Source organism: Ylistrum balloti, unplaced genomic scaffold, assembly GCF_031769215.1.
Source record: "Ylistrum balloti isolate Yb309-2 unplaced genomic scaffold, AGI_CSIRO_Ybal_v1 Utg371130, whole genome shotgun sequence".
Lineage (NCBI taxonomy): Eukaryota > Metazoa > Mollusca > Bivalvia > Pectinida > Pectinidae > Ylistrum > Ylistrum balloti.
Genome location: NW_026782620.1, coordinates 46,754 through 73,278, shown reverse-complemented (window position 1 = coordinate 73,278; position 26,525 = coordinate 46,754). Strand labels below are relative to the sequence as shown.

The following is a 26,525-nucleotide window of genomic DNA, read 5'->3' as shown; positions in this document are numbered from 1 at the left end:
TTGAACAATGATAAATCTTAAATCACGAAATAACACATGTACCTGGTTATTTCAATATCGTCTGTTATCAGCTTGCCGTGTTATATAACACATGTACCTGGTTATTTCAATATCGTCTGTTATCAGCTTGCCGTGTTATATAACACATGTACCTGGTTATTTCAATATCGTCTGATATCAGCTTGCCGTGTTATATAACACATGTACCTGGTTATTTCAATATCGTCTGTTATCAGCTTGCCGTGTTATATAACACATGTACCTGGTTATTTCAATATCGTCTGTTATCAGCTTGCCGTGTTATAAAACACATGTACCTGGTCATTTCAATATCGTCTGTTATCAGCTTGCCGTGTTATATAACACATGTACCGGTCATTTCAATATCGTCTGTTGTCAGCTTGCCGTGTTATATAACACATGTACCTGGTCATTTCAATATCGTCTGTTATCAGCTTGCCGTGTTATATAACACATGTACCTGGTTATTTCAATATCGTCTGTTATCAGCTTGCCGTGTTATATAACACATGTACCTGGTCATTTCAATATCGTCCGTTATCAGCTTGCCGTGTTATATAACACATGTACCTGGTTATTTCAATATCGTCTGTTATTATTTTGAATATTGTATGTTTCGCCATGTACAAGCTGGTAGAAAGCCGACTTGGTGTCTTTTAGAAGATTTCCCGGGGAGTCCAATTCTACCACCCGACCCTGGTCCATCACCAATACCCGGTCACTGTCCATTATGGTGTTGATACGGTGAGCAATGGTCAGCACCGTACTGTCCATAAACTCCTGGCGGATTGTTTCTTGTATCAGTTTGTCTGTATCCAGGTCCACACTGGCCGTGGCTTCATCAATACAAAGTACCTGCAACGTCAGACAACACAAGATATTAGAATATCTTTAATCCGAGATCGAATGGATCGTTTCATTTCGGTTAGGAGCTGTAAACAGTCATAACAATGCTGATTTAACTAAATCAAGATTTCAGAACAGGAGCGTCTTCGCTGATTGAGAGAGAGAGTCTTGAGATGTTGGTTTATAGATAAGGGGCGACTCAGTTGTCACAGTTAAATCTCTGCACTAACACACACTGACTAACCATTCGTCCTATCATCAGAAATTATAGATAAATTTGATATATTATTGAAATAGTGAAATCTTCCTTCACTTTCAGTAGGGGATTCTAACACAGACCTAAATGAAAGAATGAATGATCTTTATCTCATCAAAAGATGAACACAAACTATACAAAAAATAGCTTTCCGAAAAAATTGCCATTACTGATGGTAACGTTCTGGTTCTGTAATAAGCAGGATCTGATCTAGTGAGGAGTGCCCGGGCCAGACATATGCATTGTCCCTGCCCCGCAGAGAAATGTGTCTTACCTTGGCTTTAGTGAGGAGTGCCCGAGCCAAACACATCAGTTGTCTCTGCCCCACAGAGAAGTTTCGCCCCTTTTCGGCTACATCTCCTTCGAGTCCTCCAAGTCTGTCGACAGGATGACGGAGATGACATTTGTCTATTATTCTCCAAAGCTCGTCATCACTGTAACAAGAGGTGGGGTCCAGGTTCTCCCTTACATTGCCGCTGAAGAGAAAGGGGTCCTGGGGAATCACGGTCAGGTGTCGTCTGAAATTATTTATAAACATATTCCGTGACCATAAATTAACCATCGATTTTAAATTGATATCAAGTAACCTAAAGGGATTGGGTCTGCTTCCATTTGTCTTGAGATACAACTTAGCCTGCTATACTCAACATGTGTCAACAACGTGTTCTTCAGGTTAATACCACAATTTATTATGTCATTTTTAGAAAAAAAAAACCTGTAACATGAAATAAGCATTTTTGATCGTAAACACTTATCTTAAAGGATATATAACAATGGAAGGCAACTATAGGATAAGTGTCTCTAGTTTAGATAACTACCTCTAGTTTAGATAACTACCTCTAGTTTAGATAACTACCTCTAGTTTAGAGAACTACCTCTAGTTTAGATAACTACCTCTAGTTTAGATAACTACCTCTAGTTTAATGATTTAATTATTTTTTTCTAAAAGGAGATTCGAATTTTAAAAAAAAATCGAAACGGTGGCAAAATATGAGCAATAGTAAGATTTATACGGTAACTCATGAAATGTTCCGCAAGGGTAAGCGGCCTCTGTTTAAGTAACGACACTTGCCTTGATTAACAACTTGAAACGTGAAAATTAAATTCAAAATAATTGGTTTAAAGAGTACCTTTCTAATCTCCGAACTTTGATTCTTACCGGATGTCCTTGAGGTTTAGTTGAAGTATGTTCACCTCATCAACAGTGATATCGCCGGAGTTTATTTCTACCGTGCGGAACAGAGTTTGAAACAGACTGGATTTACCAGACCCGGTTCGCCCGACAATGCCCACCTTTTCTGCGTGTCGTGTGCGGAACGTAACACCCTTGAGGACGTCGGGTAGATCGTCCCTGTACTTCATGTATACGTCGCTGTAGCTGACCACGCCTAGAGCAGGCCATGTGGGGGGCGGCTGTGGAGCAGATGAAGGAAAATTCAGTTTTCTGTTAACAAACGTCGAATAAATGTTCTACAGCTGAATTAAAGAGTTAGTTACGCTTTCTATGTGGTCGTGTGGTGTCCTCTGTCATTATTAACATGAACTATCACTGTTAATGTATCCGGATCTATATAGAAATAGCCACGGATCTCGGGGAAGATTAGTTTGTTCAGAGACCCTGCTTAGATAGGACCAGATTTTCGTTATTGCGCCTTTTTATCTACTTATTGTTTAAAGATTGTACCGTTTTGCCGTCCCATCTTTCACTAGGACTGTTTTCTACATACTGCTGTACTCTCTCCAAGCTCAACATCTGTTTCTGTGCTTCTGCCGCAAAGCAGACGAATTCGTCCAAAAGGTCAGATAACGACAGGATGAAGGAAATGGCTAGTCCTACAATACCTACAAAAGTAACGGTACATAGGTTTTATCTATAGCAAATTATAACATATAGTAGTTCTAAGATATCCTTTTCGGATGTCCTTGTGATACGTACTTGGATCGATACCGTGGATGTTATGTTCCAGAACGGCTAGAGTTGCTATCCCTGTAACCATGACGTTTACAACCATCAGTGTTTGTACCCACAACCAATTGCCGATATTATGGGCTGTATAACGGGCCTCCAACCATTTGTTCATGCGATGAATGTGTTTGTCTTTGAACCTAGAAAATAAGTATTCTCTGATGCGAATTGTCTCAATATTGTCATTCAAATTCTTCTTTACATTTTCGTTACCTTGTATCAAGCAATTTTGAAATTCTTCTTTCGTGGAATATGTTTTTTGGATACAAGGAGATAAAATGCATGATTATTTGTGAAACTACAGGCTTATTATTAGGACAGTTATGTTTGTGGCCAGCTTGTTTTCCAGTGTTTAAGGTATACAAACAAATGAATTGCCAAAACTACAAGTGAAGAACATTGTATTCTATTTCATGGCTGAAGTAACAATGGAACCCGTCCTTTCTTTCTTGATATCTGTTTACCTTCTTTTTTTCCGTTCAAGAAGAAACCATACGTGGTACTATCAAAAGGCTAAGTAAGAGCTACAATGTATTCCCTGTCTGTATTTCGAATCGTTAAAACTGGTTATCTACTCCTAATAAGAAGATGTCCATATTCGATCATGTGAATATAAGATTTTATGAGCAGACAATCCAACCTTCTGTATAATGAGTTTACTGATGTTTATCACTTATCTAAAATGACATAGGAGTAATAACGACATTTTAACAAATCTGTATTTCTATTCTAAATTAAAGTTAAAGCAAGACTGGACGATCCGGTTGAGAAAGCATCTCATGTTTTATTGACGACATCCTACTAGATCTAGATCGAATTATGGTCAGGTAACGTTTTCAAAGTGAGGACCAAGGTCACCGTCAGGCATACAGGCACTTGAACATGTCATTCTTTTACAGTGATATCACACACATTATCAAATATTTTATTCACAATTTCACAAGCTTTACAAAAACGTTAAAGAGCACTCAATACCCAAATGACATCTTATTCTTCCACATTCGTGTATGAAAATGAAATTTTTAGATAATTTGCTAAACGTTTAGTTCCACCCTCCGTCTGTTAGGATGAATCGCAAGCTTTATGGAATATTATTATCTCGCAACGGACAACGATGAGTATCGACATGGGTCACATAATCCACGTGGTGATGAAACTGACCTTTCTGTGTCGCGGAAGGCTCGGATCGTTACCACTCCAGATATTGTCTCGGATAAATGAGAGAAGATCGGTGTATGTTTTAGGGTTACAATGCGTCTCACCTCCCGAGATGTATGACGGTATTTTTCCTGTCAGTTGTAAAAACGATTAATATTAACTGAAGTCAGGTAAACATCTAGCATTTTACCTTTCAAAAATGTAAACAAGACACTTTAATAACAGTAACTCAAAATCAGCTGAATAAACTCTCATCAGCAACAGTAATCAAGTCAACCAGTAGAAAAAGTAAATAAGGGCTTAGGATAATCACTCGTGCAATGTGACCATAATGCTAATATCTGTTGAAACAAATAAAACAATAACACACGAATGAAAAACAAACGATCTATTTGTGCCCAAATCGCAAAAAGAAACTTATTTCATGCGTCAAACACTCTTCAGTAAGTGGCAGATAGATGGAAAACACGAATATCCGTACCAAGACAGGTGCGCTAACTAAATAACTCAGTCGTGCAAGCTTTTGGATATGTATTATTTCTCAAACACTGTCGATATGCAAGTTGATTTTAGAAAATAATATATGCCGCGATATCCTTCTAATCTCGATGCTATTTTCCTAACAATCTGTCTTTACATCTTTCCTACCATATTTGGTGTAAGCTATAAACAATATGTAAAAGGATTTTTAACTGGTCCAATTAACAGTATTCTTATATTTCTTCACATTTCTTCATGAATCAACACTTCTAGATTTTAACAATTGTGATTTTCGTCGGTCGCCTCATAAATTTCATTACTTTAGGTCCTTGGAACCAGTGACGAATCCTGGAAGGACGTATCGCCTACATGACATAGATTTCATTACTTTAGGTCCTTAGAACCAGTGACGAGACCTGAAAGGACGTCGGGGCTACATGACATAGATTTCATTACTTTAGGTCCGTAGAACCAGTGACGACTCCTGGAAGGACGTATCGCCTATATGACATAGATTTCATTACTTTAGGTCCTTGGAACCAGTGACGAGTCCTGGAAGGACGTATCTCCTACATGACATAGATTTCATTACTTTAGGTCCTTAGGAACCAGTGACGAGTCCTGGAAGGACGTATAGCCTACATGACATAGATTCATTCATTATTTTTGCTCAACTGTATTTAATTATTGTATACCTTTTGAGCGAAACATGCACATACGGAAATTTAAAAAAAAAACAACGTAAACAGTGAGTTCGTTATTAAAGGATATATCGCGTATAAGACAATGAATTGTATTTTGCATAGAACACTACCATACCTCTATTTGATAATATGCCGCGGCTACGGGGATCAAAACCAGTAAGAACCACGGCATTCCATAGGTCGAAATGGACAAAATTCCAACAACTCCAAATAGTTTACACAAAACCACACTTATCAGACGGCTGAGCGTATCATCAATGGTCGTCATGTCAGAAGAAAAAAGGTTGAGGATTCTGCCTATAGGTGTCACGTTGAAGAAGGACATGGGTGCCTACAAATCAGAAATGAACCGATATACATCTGATTAAAGCGGGTGTAATGTAAGAAATCAGATGATCGAGACTGAAAATTTTACTAAAGTTAGATCTAATACCTTAAATACAGTATCAAGTAGTTGGTTGTGCATAATTTTAGCCAAACGTAGACCACCATTCATGACCAAGATTGCATTGGCGAACGAGGAAAGAGAGTAGAGAATGCCCAGGAATCCGTACACCATTATGTTGTAGACAAGACTGGACTGATTGTACATCACACTACCACCAGCGTCTGTCATACCAAACACTCGATCCAAGCTGCGGATAGAAAATTAAGATATATTAATTCAAAGAAGAAATAAACGATGTGCATTCTACAACAAGAATATCAAGATTCGAACACGTCTGTTTTGGCGTTAAGTGAATAACTATTGTAAGCTCTTTATAAAACTATATAAAATAGATGCTGTTGGTATATAATAAACCAGTTCTAGTTGTTTTAGTGAAAAACACACTGAAAGTATAAAAAGAACAAAGAAAATACCTACATGCCAACATAATCATGACTCAATGTCATTAAAACGAGGAAAAATATGAACAAATGAAAGATCGAAACAGAGACTCCTGAAATAGTACAAGGAGCATAAGACCAAGTATTCTGCGTCATCGACGACACCCTCCATGTAATTTTTGGTCATTCAAAGTATGTCATTTCACGTTCCCAAATAAGAACATGGTAAAAAAGAACGAAACCATTAAATACACTTATATACTTAAACAAATGGTTCCTCGATGAAATATAAGTTATTTGTTAGTTACTCTTTGTCAACGGAAATATGTAGGGTCGTCATACTTATAGGGGGTCTCGGCGGTTGATCAACAAAAATACCTATTTAAGGTCTCACCTGGTTGGGGACGACATGTTGTCATGGAAACAGAGATATCCCGGATCAGAAGTGATGCTGCCGGGTATTGATAATCCAGATGTCCAGTAAATCAAAAACCAGTCTTTTAGCTTCCCTAACGCTATATTAAAACATGTAGCTTTATTTCAACGATTGCTATTGATCACGCATTTCATATCAAACGAAACAAGGGTATATTCAAATATTCACATCTCCGGTTTGCTTTGCCTCGATGAAGATAATATAATTCAATCACGTTATTTCCCGTCGAAAGAAATTGACCTGGTGCATTTGTTCTGGGCGAATAGATAACAAAGTGCATCGTTTTGTAACATTGTCAGGCACGAGGTTCAATTCCCTTCACCAGTCTATACAAGGAACAAATAAGACAATCAATCCTTAAATATAATCTATATTATAAGTTCAATTATGTTAAATACTGAATCATCTTTTTTTCACGTTTTTTCTTCTCTTGGTAATTATACAAATGTAAAAAAGGTAATTGTACGCGACATTAAATAACTGCATTACCTTCCCTGAAGACGATAGTCAGCAACACGGCAATAGGCAACCATTTACCTAGGGCTGTCAAAAAGACCTTGTACACACGTGAACGGATTTCTTCGGTAGCTCTGTCTTCTCCAAGATTTCCGTCAGGATCATTGTCGGCGACTTCTATGTATCCAGCTTCAGACTGTTCTGATGATGGATGTTGTTCAAGAGATACCGTATTGTCGAGGATCTCTGACGGAACACCTGTATTAAAACAGAAAGTGTATCAGGACAATGCATTAGGTAATCTGGTAATATTACAAAAAAATGGAACCTTATCTGATGGTAGGTATTCCCATGGACTTGGAATAGATTTATTTAGAAAGGAGGTCTCACCTGCTTTGGAAATAACTCCGCCATCCATAACAATGATCAGATCCGCTTTTTCAAGAAATTTGATATGATGTGTACATAGGATTCTGGTCTTATTCTTGAGTAATCCCATGATGCACTTGTCATATATATGTCGTGCCACGTGACTGTCAACAGCTGCTAGAGGATCATCAAGAAGATAAACATCCTTTTCCTGAAAAAAAGAACAACAAATTAATTAAACATTGCAAGGGGAAAATATTTATGTATCTTACGTTACGTTGATCCTGGTCTTACCTGGTAAACTGCTCTAGCGAGAGCAAGCCTAGCTTTTTGTCCTCCACTTAAAGTTACACCATTTTCGCCAACTTCTGTTTTGTCTCCAGTTTGAAACATCTGAAACATTTAAACGGTATTATGTATGACAGAAATAAATAAGAATTATACTCAATTTATAATTTACTAATATGATTATCAGTTATATGTTAATGTTAATATTCAGGTAGAAAATAATCACAATTGAAGCAGGAACGCAAGCCTGCATACTTTCATGTCTTTCTGCAACGATACTGCTCGCAGGATCTCAGCATATTTCTTGCCATTAAACGGATTGCCAAACAGAACGTTGTCTCGTATAGTTGAATGTTGTATCCATGGTTCCTGACTCGCCAGTGCAAATCCTTGTTGGAGGTTCGATACCGAAATACTGCCATGTTCCCGAGCCATCTCAGCCAGTACAGCGTGCAGGAAGGAACTTTTACCTGCACCCACTTTACCAATCACTCCTATGAACTGTCCCTAAACAACACATGTGACCTCAATTGGAAATGTTATTCCTAAAGCTATAGACCAAACAACGGAGTGTGCATGACATTTTGACAATAATTACTTTTGTTTTGAAGATGTTCTTATATAAGATGTTTGGTAAAGTTTGAAGCAACAAAATACTTAATTACTTCCTATTCTCAACGAAAACCTTGAGTTAGACAATGTTAAAAGTCATGCTTAATAAATAAAAGAAAATGGAAGCATTGATATAAGAGACGAACAGACCCGATACTTTTCGCGAAAGGTGAAAATAAATGACCATTTGTAACTAACGTTTACCGCTACATATCAACTCACACGGACGATGTCAACAGTGATGTTTTGAAGAGTTAAACTATCTAAACGTGATGTTTTCTCCGATTTGAAGTTTCTAATCCCTTTCTCCATTGACGTGTTACACTTCTTTCTTCCCCACCCAAATTTTCCATCGTTCACTGATATCACATTTTTTGAACTGTATTCTGAAACCGAAGCATGTCAATTTTTGTATTTTTTTCTTTTATCTTCAATATGATAGCTATGACATTAAATGTTAAAAAGACTCGACATTGAATTACAATAATTTCAATAATTGTCTCAATAAGGCAAGCTGATGTTCGGAGTCTCATTTTTTGAAACACAATGTTAAACTTATCCCTGTAAATGATTTTACCTTGTATTGGTTCGTAGTAGATTTCAGAGTCAATATTTGGTAGCGCTATAAACTTCTCTATCCTTTCAAGAGATACAGCAGCTTCGATGATGGCACTAAACACCGTAGGGAGACGATTCAGTGATCCTGTTAGTTTACTGAAAACTGTCAGCGTGGTGAACATCTGAAATGAATTTAATGATGCAAAGATGGGAAACATGTTATTATTATTTGTTTACTAGTAAATCGAATGATTGATAATTTCATTTGTGAAATAAGCAGTGATTGTGTAACCTTTGTTGCTGTTAGTGTGTTGCCCATGACAGTGTAGATTCCAAAGGTCAATATGGTTAATGCGGCTGGGGCTATGGTTGAAAGACATTCTGTAACGGCGTCGAGAATTTTTTTCTGTTTCAAGGTCTGTAGTTCCTCATCACGTACTTTGCTAATCAGCGCCCTGAAGTGTTCTTCCCATGTGTAGCACTTGATGTTCTTAATTCCACATAACACTTCATTTATCAACTTAAAGAATAAACAGAAATAGAATGTTATAGAATATTATGTATGATAATCACAATATAATATAGTAAGGCGAATACAGAGAATATCTGAAAATGAATACCAATGTGCATCAATGATATCATTGATATATCTTTATGATATATGAAAAGAATTGTAATACTGGCAATGCTGACAACTTAACTGAACAAACGATTTGATACACCGCAATCTGACATATAAATATTGGAAATATTGTACCAAATGAATATAGCACAGTAGTATGGACGAGACTTGTTAACACCTTAATATTGGATACAAATACATTATACCAAATGATTGATAATTAATTTTAATTGTTTATTTGGCAATACGAGTCTTGCCGAGAGTTGCAACTTCTAATCTTTCTCCGATAGTTAGGATATCCATGTCTGAAGTACATAGATAATAAGAAATATTTTATTCTTAACCTGATGACCATCTTACATTATACGGACGTATTGTTCCTATACTTTTTTAGTACTAACACTATACATAGCTATCATCTGTTTAATTGAGTGACCAAGTTAGGATAATGGGTTGTCAGCCTCTTGTTTGCTTACCAGTCTTACACAAGGGTTGAGATTTCCTAGTCTACAGGTTCATATAATATGAATCGGAATTTGTCTTTGAATGAGATACTTTTTAGTTTACTTCAGTAAAGTATATAATACAAATAATTGTTATGATTTGATTTAGGCTGAGCTCGATTGACCACAAAATATATGGCTCCATAAAAAAGCTGAATGCTACCGAAGTTATATTTATCAAATATCTGACAAATGTATTAACTCAACCGAAATTTATCATATTTTTCGCTCGTTTGAGTTAATATCTGTCAGGTTGATGATAAGTCCGCTACACATTACCGGTAAACTCAAATTTGTGAAAGTATAGTCACAAAACAAAGGAAGATTATAAAGTTTACTCATACTCACTTCCATCCTTTTGTCCTTCAGTTCAAGACGTAACTTGGCAAGCGTCCTCTGCTTAGCTGATATTATCTTCATAATGGCGACAAGTAACAAATTAGTTATTAGCCCACCAAGGAACGCGATTCCAACTAGTTGATAAAGGATATACATACCTATTGCGGTTTCGATAGGAATGATCCACGCCTTATTGAAAAGGATACAAAAGTACACTAATTTCTGTGTGTCGGCGCCGAGAAAATTGACAATTTCACCAGAAGTGAACTGTGATAAAGACACGGTATTTACTGTTAAAACCTTCTGGTATATGGCTGTCATGACAGAAATCCTAATTTTGAAATATATATGCATGGTCATATATTCATAGATACTGTCAACGAGCATTACTGCAAAACCTGACAACCCTAATGCTAAAACGTAGCCGAACTCGAAGTGTGATGGTTCATTTTTATTTTCAAGATATGAAATCAACCTCCACAGTGAAATAGGATATGTGAAGCGGATAAGTTTGTCTATCAAATCCACTATACCACATCGTATATAGAAATCCACTCCATAGGCTTTGTGTAACGCCTTCAGCAATGAGATCCTCCTCCGTCCGTCTGGATGTGTAGTATTACCCTGCAATATCTCAAGGAATCGTTCTTGCACTTTTTTCACGTTAAGACTCCTTGGCAAAGAAAACATGTCTTTGGAAGATAGACTGGTTCTTTTGCGTCCCTTATCCAAGAGTGGACGAACCCAGTTACACGTCAACAAAGAGAACAAAGACACATTATCTTCATTAACTGGAACGTTAGGTGTTGGAGTAGGGTCTTCCTGAATTTTGGATTTGTTGGACGAGACCGTTTGCTTCTCCTTTGAGGATTTGTGTTTAAGATGATGTACAAAGAGCAGACATATACCAATTAATATTATATAAATGACTGTATACTGTATAGCCTTAAAATAATGCTTTCTTACAATGTCAAGAAGCATGAAGTAATTGTCGACTGTAGGATCGTTGCCTTTTATATTTGTAATAGTCATGTTTTTGTAAAATGGGGCTTTGCACACTGGATCTTCCATCTTCTAAGAGAAAGATAAATATCTGAAAAAGGAAGGAAAAATAAGATGTTACAATATTTACGGAAGTTATGTAACGTTGTGGTATTGCTTGCAACCTTAACATACAACCATATGTTTACAATATTACAATGAAAAAATACTGTTTATTTTATTTATATGTAATATGCGCTTTCATGTAATTACATTTATGATGTGTGTTAAGGGGTGTCGGGGTAGGTGAATTCTGCATTATATCAAATTTCTTTTATACGAAAATGGTACGTATGGGTGATCTCAAACGTTTATATATCAATGGTTGACTTGCCTTTTGCCTACTTTCTGGATTTCAAAACGGCAGGAGTGATAAAATCAATATTCAATACAGATAATTCATATTTAATTGAGAATGATTGCCATTACAGCAAATAGCAAATGAATAGACAAAAGCTTTAGACCTTTGAAGAAAAGATTGTACTATTAAACTTGGTATATTCCAATAACATTCTGTTGATGATGTGTTGTGCGTCACTAGGCACGATGTCGCCACGATGAAACATAACAAACATGAAAAATGCATTAAAAAGTTATTTCAAATGTTGATATTGAATTTGTTGAGGTGTCATCTGTCTCTGCGATATAAGAATAGATAAGGGGTATTTCATGGATATATAATTCATGTAGCATCTGCCTGGTCTGGTCATTTTAAGTCATAACATATTGATAATACACAGTATTGTTTTCAATCCATGTGGTGTTTACTGTGTAGGAAGAATAACATTTTTACGAAATTTACATGTATTTACATATATATATATATATATAGATGCTGTATATGTACTTATATCAAAATAAGAGCAATTTGCCAGCTATTAAATGTCATATATGCAGTGTGTTTTGCCTCTCACACGGATGTTGTCTAAAGAGGTTACCTCAAGCCACGGTCAATCTGTAATCTAAAAATGTTGTACAAAGGATACACAATGGAAAATGCGCACCTTTTCATTCGAATGCAGTTTATCTAAATTTTTACATGTTAATCACAAACATCGTAAAGAATATATACCAATTCATAACAGTTGTAAACACAATCTGTCTCCACTCTCAATATAGCTGCTTTTCCTAACGGTCATTCACTTTACAGGACATAACTACAATTTTAATATAATGTAAACATTTTCTTGTTGTAGGTAACGTGACATCAATGTCTTTTAATTTTCAATTGCTGTTTTGTATATGTGCGGCTGGCATTGGGTTGGTTTTCTTTTATGTACCTGTAGATGTGACATATTTATATCAGTCAAAGTACGTAAGAGATAGTCGTCAAAGAAACACACGTGTGTATTCATATAAGGAGGTTACGCTTCACCAATAAGATAACGATGGAAAAAACGACATAATTCGTTAACAAATTTTCGAAAATTGCGAAAGTTGGATTATCGTGTGCATCAATATAGAATTGACTGCAACTTTCACAACTACATCGATGACAACGGATTGTTTACAGTCCAGGGAAAGTTGACGATAGGGCAATTAAGTATGAGCTTTCAAAAAGCGAACAAGATTGATTGAAAGAGTTCTAAGAATCTTCCGTTCCATCGACTTCACTTCTTGGGTACCTAGGTTACATGAAAGTCAATTTAGGGTGATCTGCTTGATCAGGTGACTTATTATAATAATTTCGAAATATTTACTATTGACGCGCACATAGCACTTAAAATCTTAACCGTTAAGCTAATTTTAGTTACAGAAATATGTCCAATTTACAAATCATGGTAGCAACTTTAGAGGTTCTAACGCGTTAACTTACCAAACAAGTTCCAATAAAGTTTCTGTTCACAAGTCTCTGCTGATTGTTTGCCAGTTCTAAACCGGCTAATTATTCCTACAAAAAGATTCTGTTTCGTTTTATCATCACGTTGGTAGGCAATACAAACCACAACACCTATGTGATCGTTTTGTTGAATTGACGTAGTGTAATAAAATCGATTGTGACATCTTGCTTTGCATTCACAGCTGTCAATGTAGTAAACTGTGCATCGATCTATCATTTAGGTTGCTGGTATATCGTTTTGTATGTATCCTAGTTGTTTTCCTATGCCGATTTCTTCGATCTGCCTTATTGACATTAGTTTGCGAAACATATTTTAGTATAGTCTTCACAATTAAGGCTGTATGTGCTCTTGAGAGTATCAAATGCGTGTACATCGTCTTGATGTGTCGTCTATTCTCAGGATCCAAAATCGTACTGTTTAAAAACGTCGGGTCACGCAAGGATGCCTTCATCAAAGAGCATGGCATGATTTAATTGGCTTGTGTAAATTACACACAAATTTTGAGATCTGTAAAACATATGAATATGCATTAAAATTTGTACGTTATACCATGATATTTTAAATTAACTTCGGTGCTGATTACAATACAATTCTGCTCATGAGAGATTTCTGTGTTTCTTTTGATTGATATTCATATCCCAATGTATGGTAAATAGAAAATGATCATACTATATACAAACATGTTTTTCTCTCGCAAGCGATTCGTGTACAGAACAAAGATAATTTCAACAAGATTTCTTTTATTCTTGATTGTAAATGCAATAAAAAAAATATTGTTCCGACAATTGCAACAAGTCTGTCATAATTTTGTATGTAACCGTGGTAACAGCGTTAACTTATACCGTCATGTGATTAGCTGGTAATGTACGACTTAGGTATTCACATGATCAAATTGTTTTGGTAAAGTCATATAGCATGGGGTCAACAATTTCATTACACTGTTTCTTAAAATGCCACAATGTCTTTGATTTTGTAATATGGTCACTGTTAATGTCATGACGCCATTATTTCGTTATCAAATGACAGATCGCTATATATGGTCACTGGAACGTAATGACGTCATCCATACGGCAATGAGGCAACTGGTAATATATGGGCATTGAATCATTGATATGGTGGCTCAACATGAGGTAATCAGTAACGTTACAAAATCCTTGATGTTGCCGTAACGTTAGTAGTAACGTCATGACGTCCTCCGTAAAGTTTTCATGTCATAAGTGATGTAATCAGATTACTGTGAACGTAATACGATACCAAAAAATAATACCCGAAGGTAATATTCCAAGATAATTGTCCTGTTGACTTTTTTTATGTAACAGACTATATTTCGCCATCCACTATTGTAGAAAATGTATCATTTGATACGGCAATATGAATATAATTATCTATTTAGATATTACATGTATTCAAGTGTGCATTTTCAGGAGGACGAATTCTGACGATATAAAAAATATTAGATCTTTGATTTACATATCGAACTGACAGGTCTCAGGATAATGAAAAGTCCGAAAAAATAAAATATCGATTCACATTTCATGTTTCAGTTTTAATTTAACGAAGCAGTTTTCAACATAGAATTAACATTGAATTTCAATTGTTTTTAGATTCTAGATTCCTATGTGTTTCGCCATGTACAAGCTGGTAGAAAGCCGACTTGGTGTCTTTTAGAAGATTTCCCGGGGAGTCCAATTCTACCACCCGACCCTGGTCCATCACCAATACCCGGTCACTGTCCATTATGGTGTTGATACGGTGAGCAATGGTCAGCACCGTACTGTCCATAAACTCCTGGCGGATTGTTTCTTGTATCAGTTTGTCTGTATCAAGGTCCACACTGGCCGTGGCTTCATCAATACAAAGTACCTGCAACGCAATGTCAAATAATTTCAGAAAAAAAATATTAAAAAGAATTGAGTTACGGGTTATGGCATGTTGTAAATAAGGAAAAGAAAGGAAAGATCTCAATGTTGAAAAATTATCCAGAGTAGAAAAAATGCTTGGTACTTTTGTCCAAAGCAAAAACTAACCACAAAAAGACTATAAACGTTTTAATCAAACCAGGACTGGTCCATACTTGTCCAGAGTGTAATAGGTTCTCACATCTCTGTGGTCAATTTAATCAAGCATGTGTTCACGATATGTTGTTCTTTACACCTCTGTTCAATATCGTTGGATAGGCAACTATCTCCACATGGAGTAACCGAAAAAGGCAAAGCATCACTGGGCTCCTCTGACATTGGCTGCCAAACAAATATTCTTTATGTTGATGCGAGAACGAGAGGGCCCTAAATATTGTCTCCTTTATCTTCAGTTTACTGATTATCGTTGTCCAAAAAAATGTATCTTACCTTAAACCTTGAGAGCAATGTCCTAATCAGACACAAGAGATGTCTCTGCCACACAGAGAAATGTGTCTTACCTTGGCTTTAGTGAGGAGTGCCCGAGCCAGACACATTAGTTGTCTCTGCCCCACAGAGAAGTTTCGCCCCTTTTCGGCTACATCTCCTTCGAGTCCTCCAAGTCTGTTGACAAGATGACGAAGATGACATTTGACTATTACTCTCCAAAGCTCCTCATCACTGTAACACGAGGTAGGATCTAGGTTCTCCCTTACATTACCGCTGAAGAGGAAGGGGTCCTGAGGAATCACAGCCAGGTGTCGCCTGAAAATGTTTTCATGTTTATATTGAATACATATAACAGAAATACCTAGTAATGTTAGAACCGATAGTGTGTACTTACCCTACCACATTCAAAAACTTTAGGAATCCCCGGTAGACGAAAATTAAGTACTCGATGAATTTATTCATCAAAATCTGAATTGTAACTTGTATAAGGAATATGGCACAACAGTATCTTTATATCAAACTTATATTCGAATATTCATTATTGGCTATAATGAAATGACGGTGATTGCACAACTACTTAAATGATAATGGTGTAACTTGTAACTAGTTTCCTATAAGTAAATATCATTTAGAATATACACAGCAAAATATCACCATAAGACAATTGTCACGTGACTTCGCAAATGAAATTAAATGGCAATGGTTGAATATCAATATTACACAGGTGACAGATCATAGTTTGTACTTACTTTTACTTCAAACAAATAACTTCTGGTATAAAGTTTTTTCCTACTGGCCCCATTAAATGTTGTTAATTATCAATTTCTCTATGTGTATTTTGGTCGATTTGTTTTAAGCTGAAAAATGTCAAGCGTGGTGAAAGCTTGTCTCTTATCAAAGTATGACTGGGTAACAGTAGATGTGCTAGAGGAAGCTTTACATTTAGAACACAATGCAACTACGTAGAGATATTCGATATCCTACAACAGTTCTTTTTAAGTTTTATTGTTATTATGGGGGAAATTCACTGCTCTAGTTATATAATGGTGTTGTGTGTGTTTTAGACTTCATATAGGAACAGGGAGTAATTTTATGGTTAGAAGTTCTAACTTCATTTAGCTCTAAAATCTTCAGTTTGGTCCTCACCTGACGTCCTTGAGATCCAGCTGACGTATATTCACCCCATCAATGGTGATGTCCCCTGAATTTATCTCTGCCGTGCGGAACAGAGTCTGAAACAGACTGGATTTACCAGACCCGGTTCGCCCTACAATGCCCACCTTTTCTGCGTGTCGTGTGCGGAACGAAACACCCTTGAGGACGTTGGGTAGATCGTCCCTGTACTTCATGTATACGTCGCTGTAGCTTACCACACCTAGAGCAGGCCATTTGGGGGACGGCTGTAGAGCAAACAATACCAAGAAAATATCAACTTGTCAATCATAATCCAAACCTAAATTCAATAAAACTATGACAAAATATTAACAAAAGAAAGATTTACTCGGAGAAAAGTACAAGAATAATAAGACCAGGTGTTCCTGAACGGTAAAACGTCTTCTGGTTCAGCGACGACACCCGCTATGTAAAGCCTGGTCAATTCAAGTAAGTAATGTCATGTTCTCAAATGAGAACAAGGTATACTATACGTAACCAACAGTTTAACTAAGGAGTACCAAACACTTCCATTTTCATGACGTTTAAGGAAATAAAATATTTCACAATCATACCACTATGACGACGTAAAATTTCCCTATAATTTTCACATCAACCTTTCATCAATCTTTGAAGACCCTGTGCTACGAATTTGTCCGTAAATTGTGCGAAAAACATAATAATGGGAAGTGACCCTTGGATATGGAATTAACTGCGACATGTAAATCGGTAAAAAGGTAGGGGAAAAATTTACTCACCGGTATAGGCCTACATAATAGATTAATTAGACTTCAAATTTCTCACTGCTGCCTTTCAATATTCGTACACTAGACTTAATGTAAGATCACGTAGATGACATCAATAAATAATGAAAATACATTGCATACGAATTCATGTTAATTTAACACTGATGGAAATGGTCTCAGCAAAGGCTGATAAGTTAGACACATGATACCGCATTCATTTCTATCTACATACAAGGTTAAGGACATCTTTCACAAATTTGACGGTAAAAAATACAACAAAGACTCTTGAAATGTTCTATTCCTTTGTGCAATTTGAAGCACGACGTGTTTAATGCTCGTTAATGTATCTGGTGAATCCAGTGTATTAATCTGGTTCTCATTTGAGAATCGTGACTTATTTGGATTGACTAAGGTTTACATGGCGGTTTTTGTCAATGAAGTAGAAGACTCTTAACGTTTTGAAACACATGGTCTTATTCTTCTTGTACTTTTTCAGGGTTCTCCGTGTAAAATTCCTTCCTTTTGGGAATCAAGATTTGTTTCTTTGCTGTTACCGTTTAATCGATGTTAGGTTACATTCTCTCCGAAACCTTAAGGTAGAATAACAAGTGTCAATCACGCCGAACAATGATGAACAAGATATAGACAAGTTAGATAATTGTGACGACGATAAACGATGCATTTTTCTGCAGTTATACAAAATAAAGTCCCTGACCATTCCCAGGCAGTCAGCATTCATCGCGGATATCGTAATAGTGGGTATGGACCCTTGAATACTGAATCAAATGTAGTCTGACTGTGACCGAATTAGAGGCAAAAATATGATAATTTCTATCTAACAATTGACGTTTCGAATAAATATAAGTAAGCGACTGCAGATTTAATAACACTAAATATTTCTATACTTGAAATATTTTTTATTTTGCGTACCTTTGTTCCTTCCCACCTCTCGCTGGTAGTGTCTTCTATATACTGTTGTACCCTCTCCACACTCACCATCTGTTTCTCCGTCTCGGTAACACAACAAACCATTCCCTCCATCAGCTCCGACATTGAAAGGACATACGATATAGCCATTCCTACGACACCTGAAGTGTTCATATAAATACTCTGATACTATTTTCCCCAAATAAAGTAATACGCATAATTATTTATAATAAACGATGAATATCATTGAAACGCTTGCGATACATACTTGGATCGATCCCGTGGATATTATGTTCAAGAACGGCTAGAGTTGCTATCCCTGTAACCATGACGTTAACAAGCATCTGCGTGTGTACCCACAACCAATTGCCGACATTATGGGCCGTATAATAGGTCTTCAACCATTCGTCAACACATTCAAAGTGCTGGTCTTTAAATCTAAAACAATAAATCCATTTATGTTTTCACTACGTGTTATTCACTTGTGTGTCAAACGTATAATTCTTCCATTCTATTTTTAGATCAAAGTCTAGTCAGCAAATTGGAATGGACCGATGTAAGAAGCATAAACTTGGTTTTACACAAACAACGAAATGAAGTCATGATTGCATATGTGTAATAACTAACGCAACAATCGCCACGTTTGGAAGCAGTATAAATTGTATCTCATCCTTAAGGTACATCACTTTTCATATACATTTATATCTACCTTGGTGGAAACATAAAGTAACCTAAACTTCTATTGAATAATAATAATAATAAAAAGAAAGAAATAACCAAATTCAAAGATAACATGAAGATATTTCCTTACCTCTCCGTTTCCCGGAAGGCCCGAATGGTTACCATTCCGGATACAGTCTCGGAGAATTGTGAGAAGATCGGTGAGCGTTTTAGAGTTGAAATCCGTCTCACCTCCCGAGATGTATGACGATATTTATCCTGTCAGTAATAATTGTTTTATCAAATATCTAGTCCGGATAAACAAAACGCTAACACTAAACAAAACGTTTGTATGACGAGGACAAGGCAAATCCGGATAAACAAAACGCTAACTCTAAATCAAACGTTTGTATGACCAGGACAAGACAAGTCAGGATAAAAAAAAAGCTAACTCTAAATCAAACGTTTGTATGGCCAAGACAACGCAGAAAATAAGTAGGATGCAGTGATCTAGTATCCGAAACTCACATTTCCTGGCGAGACAACTAAGTCATCACAAATAAGAAAAGCGTAGGGCAATCACTACGTTAAAATGAGTGATTCTCGCACCGATTCTTGTCGAAATTTACATATGGCATTAGAATCACTAAAACATAGATGTACTAGATACATTAAGATATATAGCAGTGTATTCATTCTTTTACAAAGCTTTACTGCGGCCTCATTAGATACCTTATAGGTTCTGGTACTAATAATACATAGTATGATCATACCTGTATATGGTAGTAGATGATAGACACAGGCAGTAGAATAACAAGGAACCAAGGCATACCGTATGTCGCGATACAGATAGTCCCAATAAACCCAAACAATTGACACATAACCACGTTTATCATACTGCTTAAGGAATCATCGATGGTTCCCAGGTCTGAAGAAAATCGGTTGAGAATTCCGCCTATAGGTGTCACATCGAAGAAGGACATGGGTGCCTAAAATGAACACAACAAATACCAACAAACTCTACATTATGCTTGACATAGAAAAAAAAATGTATGAAATTATGTGGAACACCAAATGATCGAGACAAAGAATTTCCTGTAAAGAAATCTACCTTGAGAATAGTTTTCAATAACTGGTTGTGCATTGTCCTAGCCAAGCGAATCCCTCCGTACGCGAATAACACTTCTTTTGCGAATGTGACGAAAGAGTAGAGAGCGGCCATGCACCCATACATAGTCAAGTAGTAGAAGATACTGGTTTGACTGGATGCAACACCACTGGCTTTTTCGACATCGTATACTGGACCCAAGCTGTACAATAGGTAAAATATTATAATGCCAATTAGATGATACAAACATCAATTCATACAGTGACTCCTGTGTTAATTGCATAAAATATAATAATTAAATATTTTCTACCTAGTGTACCTAGGATGATAATACAGCCAAAAAGGCGGTCGATTCCTTACCATCTTGCACACTTTTTAAGTCAGTTCTGGTTCATTACATTCTGGACATTTGCCTCATGAAGGTGACCTTGTAGTCATCGACACGTCACAGTTAAATTTTCTACTTTATATGCCCTAAGGACTTCTTTTCTGTTAGGGTAGGCGTTTGATGATCTATGAATAAACTCTACACATCAAATACACATAGTAATACTGCAAAGATAACTTTCCAATGCTTACTATGTATATACCCTACCTGTTTGGCGAAGTCGTGTTGTCATGGAAACATAGATGTCCGGAAACAGATGTGCTGTTCTCGGTCAGTGTTAACCCAGGCACCCAATTAGTCAGAAACCACCCTTTTATCTTCTCCAACGCTATAAAAGATATTCTGTATGTAATATATGAAATACATAAACATCGAAACTAGAGATAACATTGTCTCAAATTTAAAAAAAAAATCAGTAACGAAGTATGCAAAGATGTTTGCAACGCACCTTCCGCGAAGAAAACAGACAGTAGTATGGCTAAAGGTATCCATCCACCCAAAGCTGCCAAAAACGCTTTGTACACATATGATTTGATTTCCCCGGTAACTTTAACTTCCTCTCCAAGACCTCCGTCATAGTCATTATCGTCGTTGTTGTCATCACATTCAGTTTCGCTTTTGTGTGAAGATGGTATGTGTTCAGCAAATTCTGCTTCGTTGAGAATTTCCGATGGCACACCTAGTAAAGGAATGATTAACGAAAAATGCAGGCGTGTTTCAGCATCACCTTACAGGAAGCACTTTGTCACACTTAACAGAAGTATGCTCCTTTTTTCAGTACTAGCTAATGTGAAAATCATTTGATAACACCTATGGGCATCAGGTACGAGACTAGCAAAGAAAACACCGACATTTTAATGTAATATCAGTTTAAACACAAATCTAATGGAACTTTGGCAAAATAGGAACGAAGGAAATATTACACAGAAACTCCTGAAAAAGTACAAGGAGAGCAAGACCAAGTGATCCGGTATAGTATGCGTATTTTACTTCATCGACGTCCCCAGTCATACAAATATTGGTCAATCCTAGTAAGTCATGTTCCCAAACGAGAACAAGTAAACAACAAAGGAGCCACCAGCCTTACTGTCGAGCATAAAACATGTTAATTCTAAAAAAGGACAAAGACATAGATTATTTCTCAATGAGATTATTATGAAATCGTATATTCAACTCACAATTTTTCGGTGAAAAAAAATACTAACATAAAATGTGCAATTGATATTGGAAATGTCTTTCGTAGAAAGGACTCACCCATTTTGGAAATAACTCCATCATCCATTACAATGATTAGATCGGCTTTCCAAAGAAATTTGGTATGATGTGTACATAGAATTCTTGTCTTCTTCCTTAGTAATCCCATGATGCACTTGTCATATATATGTCGTGCCACGTGACTGTCAACAGCTGCGAGAGGATCATCAAGAAGATAAACATCCTTGTTCTGGAGACGAAAAATACAATTGCTATTACAGAGAATGCAAACAACAGGAACAGTATGGTTGAATACTGATGAACTAATAAGCCATCTTACCTGATATATTGCCCGAGCTAGAGCAAGTCTAGCTTTTTGACCTCCACTTAAAGTTACACCATTTTCTCCAACTTCTGTCTTGTCTCCAGCTGGTAACATCTAAAACAAAATTGACTTTATAATAGGTCTATGATTTAACAGTTAAACCTGTATTCAAAGCGACCTGTTTATAATAAATACTTCTTTTAATTTCCGGAGTTGTACAGTTCAATCTAACTGAATAATACTTTAGTATAAAATCTCTACATACCTGTACGTCTCTCCGTAAAGACACTGCATCAAGAATCTCTGCATACTTTTGGCCGTTGAATGGATTGCCAAACAGAACGTTGTCTCTTATAGTTGTCTGTTGTATCCATGGTTCCTGACTCGCCAGTGCAAATCCTTGTTGGAGGTTCGATACCGAAATACTGCCATCTTCCCGAGCCATCTCAGCCAGTACAGCGTGCAGGAAGGAACTTTTACCCGCGCCCACTTTACCAATCACTCCAATGAACTGTCCCTAAACGGTTCATAAAAGGTTCCAATAAACAGTACTAACATTGGATATAATACTCGTTTATCAGATACTAATTATAACGGTGAGACATTTTAAATGCTATCTTGAATGAACGTCTCATTTACCAGACGTTTAAACAGCCTACTTACTTGTGAAATATCGAGAGTAATATTTCGCAGAGTTAATGTCCCTGACTCGGTGATTGCCTCCTCCGTCTTTGCATTTTGAATCCGACTGTCTTTTGACAGATTCATGCAAGCCTTCTTTTCCCATGAGAATCGTCCTGCATTCACTGATATCACGTTGTCAGACTCGCAAGTTTCTAAAACAAACCGCTTTTGATTATTAAAATGACAATACGGCCATTAATTATCAAAAGGTTAAACAATGTATATCGACAATTAGTTGATTATTTGAATTGGTTGCTTTATTTTACCTTTTGTTCCTACGTAGTAGTTATTGAGATCAATCTCTGGCAGAGCTATAAATTTCTCAACTCTTTCTAGAGATATTACTGCTTCAATAACACCATTAAATGCCATAGGGAGCTGGTCCAAGGATCCCATAAGCTTAAGAAATACCGCAACACAGGTAAATATCTACAAGAAATGAAGTTTGTCATAATCAGAATAAACGAAATACTAAGAATGTTTTGGACAATGACTGGAACTTTGAATACAGTGGGCAGCTAATGGAAATCAGTTTCGATTGGAAAGTGTAACAGGTGAACATTAGACACACTGAACAGAAAATATTATAGAACTCTCCCAACCCATCTCACAACATACAAAAACAAGATTTCAATATGTCTCAGACATAATGTGCAGGTACTGCAGTGGTCGAGGGGAGATAATAGCTCTTTCCTTCGGTACATACGGTACAATGTTAGTTTTGACAGAAATTGATGTTACATTAATTTCACTACGAATATATTATATTTCTTTCAGAATATCTCTAGTAAAAACGTTGATAAATTGATGTGTCTTTTAGCGGGTCACATCTTCTACAGAAAGCTACTACATTTAGAATAGACAGTTGCCATCATTTGAATAGATATTCTTTAATTATCATTACCTTTGAAGCCGTTAAAGTGTTGCCCAGCATGGAGTAGGCACTGAAGGTCAGTAGGGTCATCAGGATGGGAGTCAATGTCCATACATATTCTATGACGGCGCAAAGAACTTGTTTCTGTTTCATGGTTTGCAGTTCCGCCTCGCGCAGATTATCAATTACCATCCGAAAGTGTTTTTCCCATGTGTAAAACTTGATTATCTTTATTCCTCCCAAAACTTCATTCATTAACTAAGTGACACAACAAAAACAGTACTTTTAAAACCATGGCATCGATATGACCGGTAACCGTAGAATGAATAGTGAACAATTGAGTATACGGAATGTGTGACAAATAGCAACAGTATCTTCGTAATAATTTGTAGTCCAAAATGATTCCATTTTTATCACTAGTTGATTTCGTGAGTTATATTTATCCACAAACTTAAACATCAATGAGCTCGTCATAAAAGCCATGCAAAATGATATTATTTACAGTATGAAATCGGAATTCGTTTATAAAGTATTAACAATCAACATTTATGAAATGTCGTTAGTTTGTCTGTTGTATAGTTTTCATTTGCTTACTTGGATTGACCAAGAATTACATAATGGGTGTCGTTGATGAACAAGAAGACGCTGTCTCTTCCGGAACACATGGTTTTATTTTCCTTGTACTCTTTCAAGAGCCACCGTGTAAATCTTTCTCTTGCTCATATTTTGACCGAATTTAAGATAGCCATTATTGACATGTTTCTTTCATTACATCGTTATGTTAGAGTGTGTTGATCTATTAAAACCCTATAAATAAACTAACCTTCATTCGCCTGTCTTTTTGTTCCATAAGTGTCTTGCTGAGCACCATCTGCTTTGTTGATATTATCTTGTTTAATGGAATATGTATAAGACCGATCACCACTCCTCCCAGGAATGCGATTCCAACCAGTTGGTATAGGATATACATAGAAATAACGACTTCAATAGGAATTATCCAAATCCTATGGAAAAATTCACAAAATGCTACTATTCTGTCTGTATCTGTTCCAAGAAAATTGACGATCTGACCAGTGCTGAATTGTGATAGAGACACGGTATTCAGCCTTAGTATCTTTTCGTATATAGCCGTCATAACTGAAATCCTTACTTTGAAATAGACATGCAACTTTATGCATTCAAAAATACAATCGAAGAACGCAATTCCAAACAGAGACATAAACAATGCAAAAACATAGCGATATCCGAAATGTGATGGTCCTTCATCATTTTCAAAAAATGATATCAACATCCACAGTGAAATAGGACATGTAAAGGCCACCAGTTTTAGCATAAATTCTAGTAAACCGCATCTAATATAGAAATCCATTCCATAGGCTTTGTGTAACGCCTTCAGCAATGAGACCCTCTTCCGTCCGTCTGGATGTGTAGTATTACCCTGCAATACCTCAAGGAATTGTTCGTGTACCTTTTTCACGTTCAGATTCTTTGGCAAAGAAAACATGTCTTTGGAAGTCAGACTTCTTCTAGTTTGTCCCTTGTTCAAGAGTGGACGAACCCAGTCAAACGTTAACAGGGAGAACAGAGATACTCCGTCTTCGTTAACGGGAACGTCTGGTGATGGACAATCCTCTTTCGTTTCTTTTTGTGATTTCTGTTCGTGAAACAAATTACGATGTTTTCCCTGTGAATATTTGAGTCTATACAAGAGAGACAAAGTAATTATGACTATGAATGCCGAAATAATGGTAAAGTCTACACCATTGAATTTGTGTTCCGTAAAAAAGTCGTGGAAAACAGAGTAATCCACAGTTTGTAAAAATGTTGCATTGTCATCTTTATAAATGGAAACGTTGACGTTCTTGGCAGTTTGTGGAGTTAAAGAGAATTCCATTTCTGTAGAGCAGGTCTTTACCTGAAACAAATGTACTTCACCGCGTTAAAATTTTCCCATAAAAATTCCTTTCAAATGTGAATTTATATGGAATTGATGGTTTTGTTAATTCAATCTTGGCACGAACATACATATCATATTGTAAGACAAAATATGTATGATATTTTTATTAATGGACATTCATGCTTCTATTTTTCCTTCACGAAATTTAAACATGTAGACTTACTAAACTAAGTTATGGGAGACGAAATTACAATGTATATCGAGACCATTTTTCAGCTTCAGGAAGTACTGAAGTTCCTGTTGTAAATTAGGATCATCATCAACTTTGTTTTATCATTATTATTAGGAAAAGAAAACACTAACAAAAATGTTCGTAGTCGAAATCCAACATGGCCGTCTGTCGGCCATTTGCTTTTGTGATCAGTCCTAAAATCAAACGGGCACAGATAGGGACCAGGGAAATCTACATATGAAGTTTGAGAAAGAACCTTTGAAAAGTTTCTCAAGAAATACATTGTCAAAATCCAAGATGACAGTCTGTCAGCCATTTCGTTTTCCGGATAAATTCTAAATTATAAGAGCACAACTAACGTACAAGGTACATCTACATATGAAAAAGAGGCACATCCATCTGTGCTTCCTAAGAAATAGCGATAACAATATTGTTAACGTACGGACGAAGGGCGATAAATGATTTGAATAAGTCCACCATTTAAAAAAAATGAGGTTGTTGTGTTATTTATCAATATTCCTCAAGTAGGTAAATTTTCGCACTATCACTCCATAATGTCATACGGATACAATAAATGACGATTAAGTTTGTAGTTAGCTTTATCAAGATAAATCTTACACAACTACGTAATTTATCATTTTGTTTCTTACATGTAATAATGGAAGA

General features: G+C 36.3%; 2 protein-coding genes across 2 annotated transcripts; both read right to left on the bottom strand.

Moving 5' to 3' along the window:
* Nucleotides 1-600: 600 nt before the first annotated feature.
* LOC132560912 (ATP-binding cassette sub-family C member 10-like) lies at nucleotides 601-11,270 on the bottom strand. The gene is made up of 17 exons (XM_060225617.1): nucleotides 10,452-11,270; nucleotides 9,271-9,498; nucleotides 8,998-9,160; nucleotides 8,643-8,806; nucleotides 8,064-8,315; nucleotides 7,815-7,913; nucleotides 7,542-7,731; nucleotides 7,185-7,409; nucleotides 6,654-6,774; nucleotides 5,865-6,066; nucleotides 5,547-5,762; nucleotides 4,251-4,378; nucleotides 3,060-3,229; nucleotides 2,808-2,965; nucleotides 2,283-2,536; nucleotides 1,398-1,641; nucleotides 601-876 (listed from the first exon to the last, which is right to left on the bottom strand). The coding sequence occupies exons 1-17, from the start codon at nucleotides 11,130-11,132 to the stop codon at nucleotides 601-603; spliced, it is 3,771 nt and encodes a 1,256-aa protein (XP_060081600.1). The 5' UTR covers nucleotides 11,133-11,270.
* Nucleotides 11,271-14,914: 3,644 nt separating this feature from the next.
* LOC132560911 (ATP-binding cassette sub-family C member 10-like) lies at nucleotides 14,915-25,624 on the bottom strand. Its single transcript, XM_060225616.1, has 17 exons — nucleotides 24,554-25,624; nucleotides 23,761-23,988; nucleotides 23,123-23,285; nucleotides 22,836-23,008; nucleotides 22,438-22,689; nucleotides 22,188-22,286; nucleotides 21,908-22,097; nucleotides 21,102-21,332; nucleotides 20,861-20,981; nucleotides 20,269-20,467; nucleotides 19,931-20,146; nucleotides 19,309-19,436; nucleotides 18,766-18,935; nucleotides 18,501-18,658; nucleotides 16,819-17,072; nucleotides 15,744-15,987; nucleotides 14,915-15,187 (listed from the first exon to the last, which is right to left on the bottom strand). Exons 1-17 carry the CDS (start codon nucleotides 25,622-25,624, stop codon nucleotides 14,915-14,917), a joined length of 4,170 nt encoding a protein of 1,389 aa, XP_060081599.1.
* Between the last annotated feature and the right edge of the window lie 901 nt (nucleotides 25,625-26,525).

Bases quoted from the DNA above. Each gene is read 5' to 3' on its own strand.
- LOC132560912 (XM_060225617.1), bottom strand. From the start codon at position 11,132: ATGTTTTCTTTGCCAAGGAGTCTTAACGTGAAAAAAGTGCAAGAACGA. The intron at 5,763-5,864 runs GTATTAGATCTA...TCTGATTTGTAG, and splicing joins TACTTGATACTGTATTTAAG to GCACCCATGTCCTTCTTCAA. The intron at 2,537-2,807 runs GTACAATCTTTA...TCTGCTCCACAG, and splicing joins AAAGATGGGACGGCAAAACG to CCGCCCCCCACATGGCCTGC.
- LOC132560911 (XM_060225616.1), bottom strand. From the start codon at position 25,624: ATGGAATTCTCTTTAACTCCACAAACTGCCAAGAACGTCAACGTTTCC. The intron at 22,098-22,187 runs GTAAGATGGCTT...TTTCGTCTCCAG, and splicing joins TAGCTCGGGCAATATATCAG to AACAAGGATGTTTATCTTCT. The intron at 20,468-20,860 runs GTAGGGTATATA...CCTATTGTACAG, and splicing joins AACACGACTTCGCCAAACAG to CTTGGGTCCAGTATACGATG.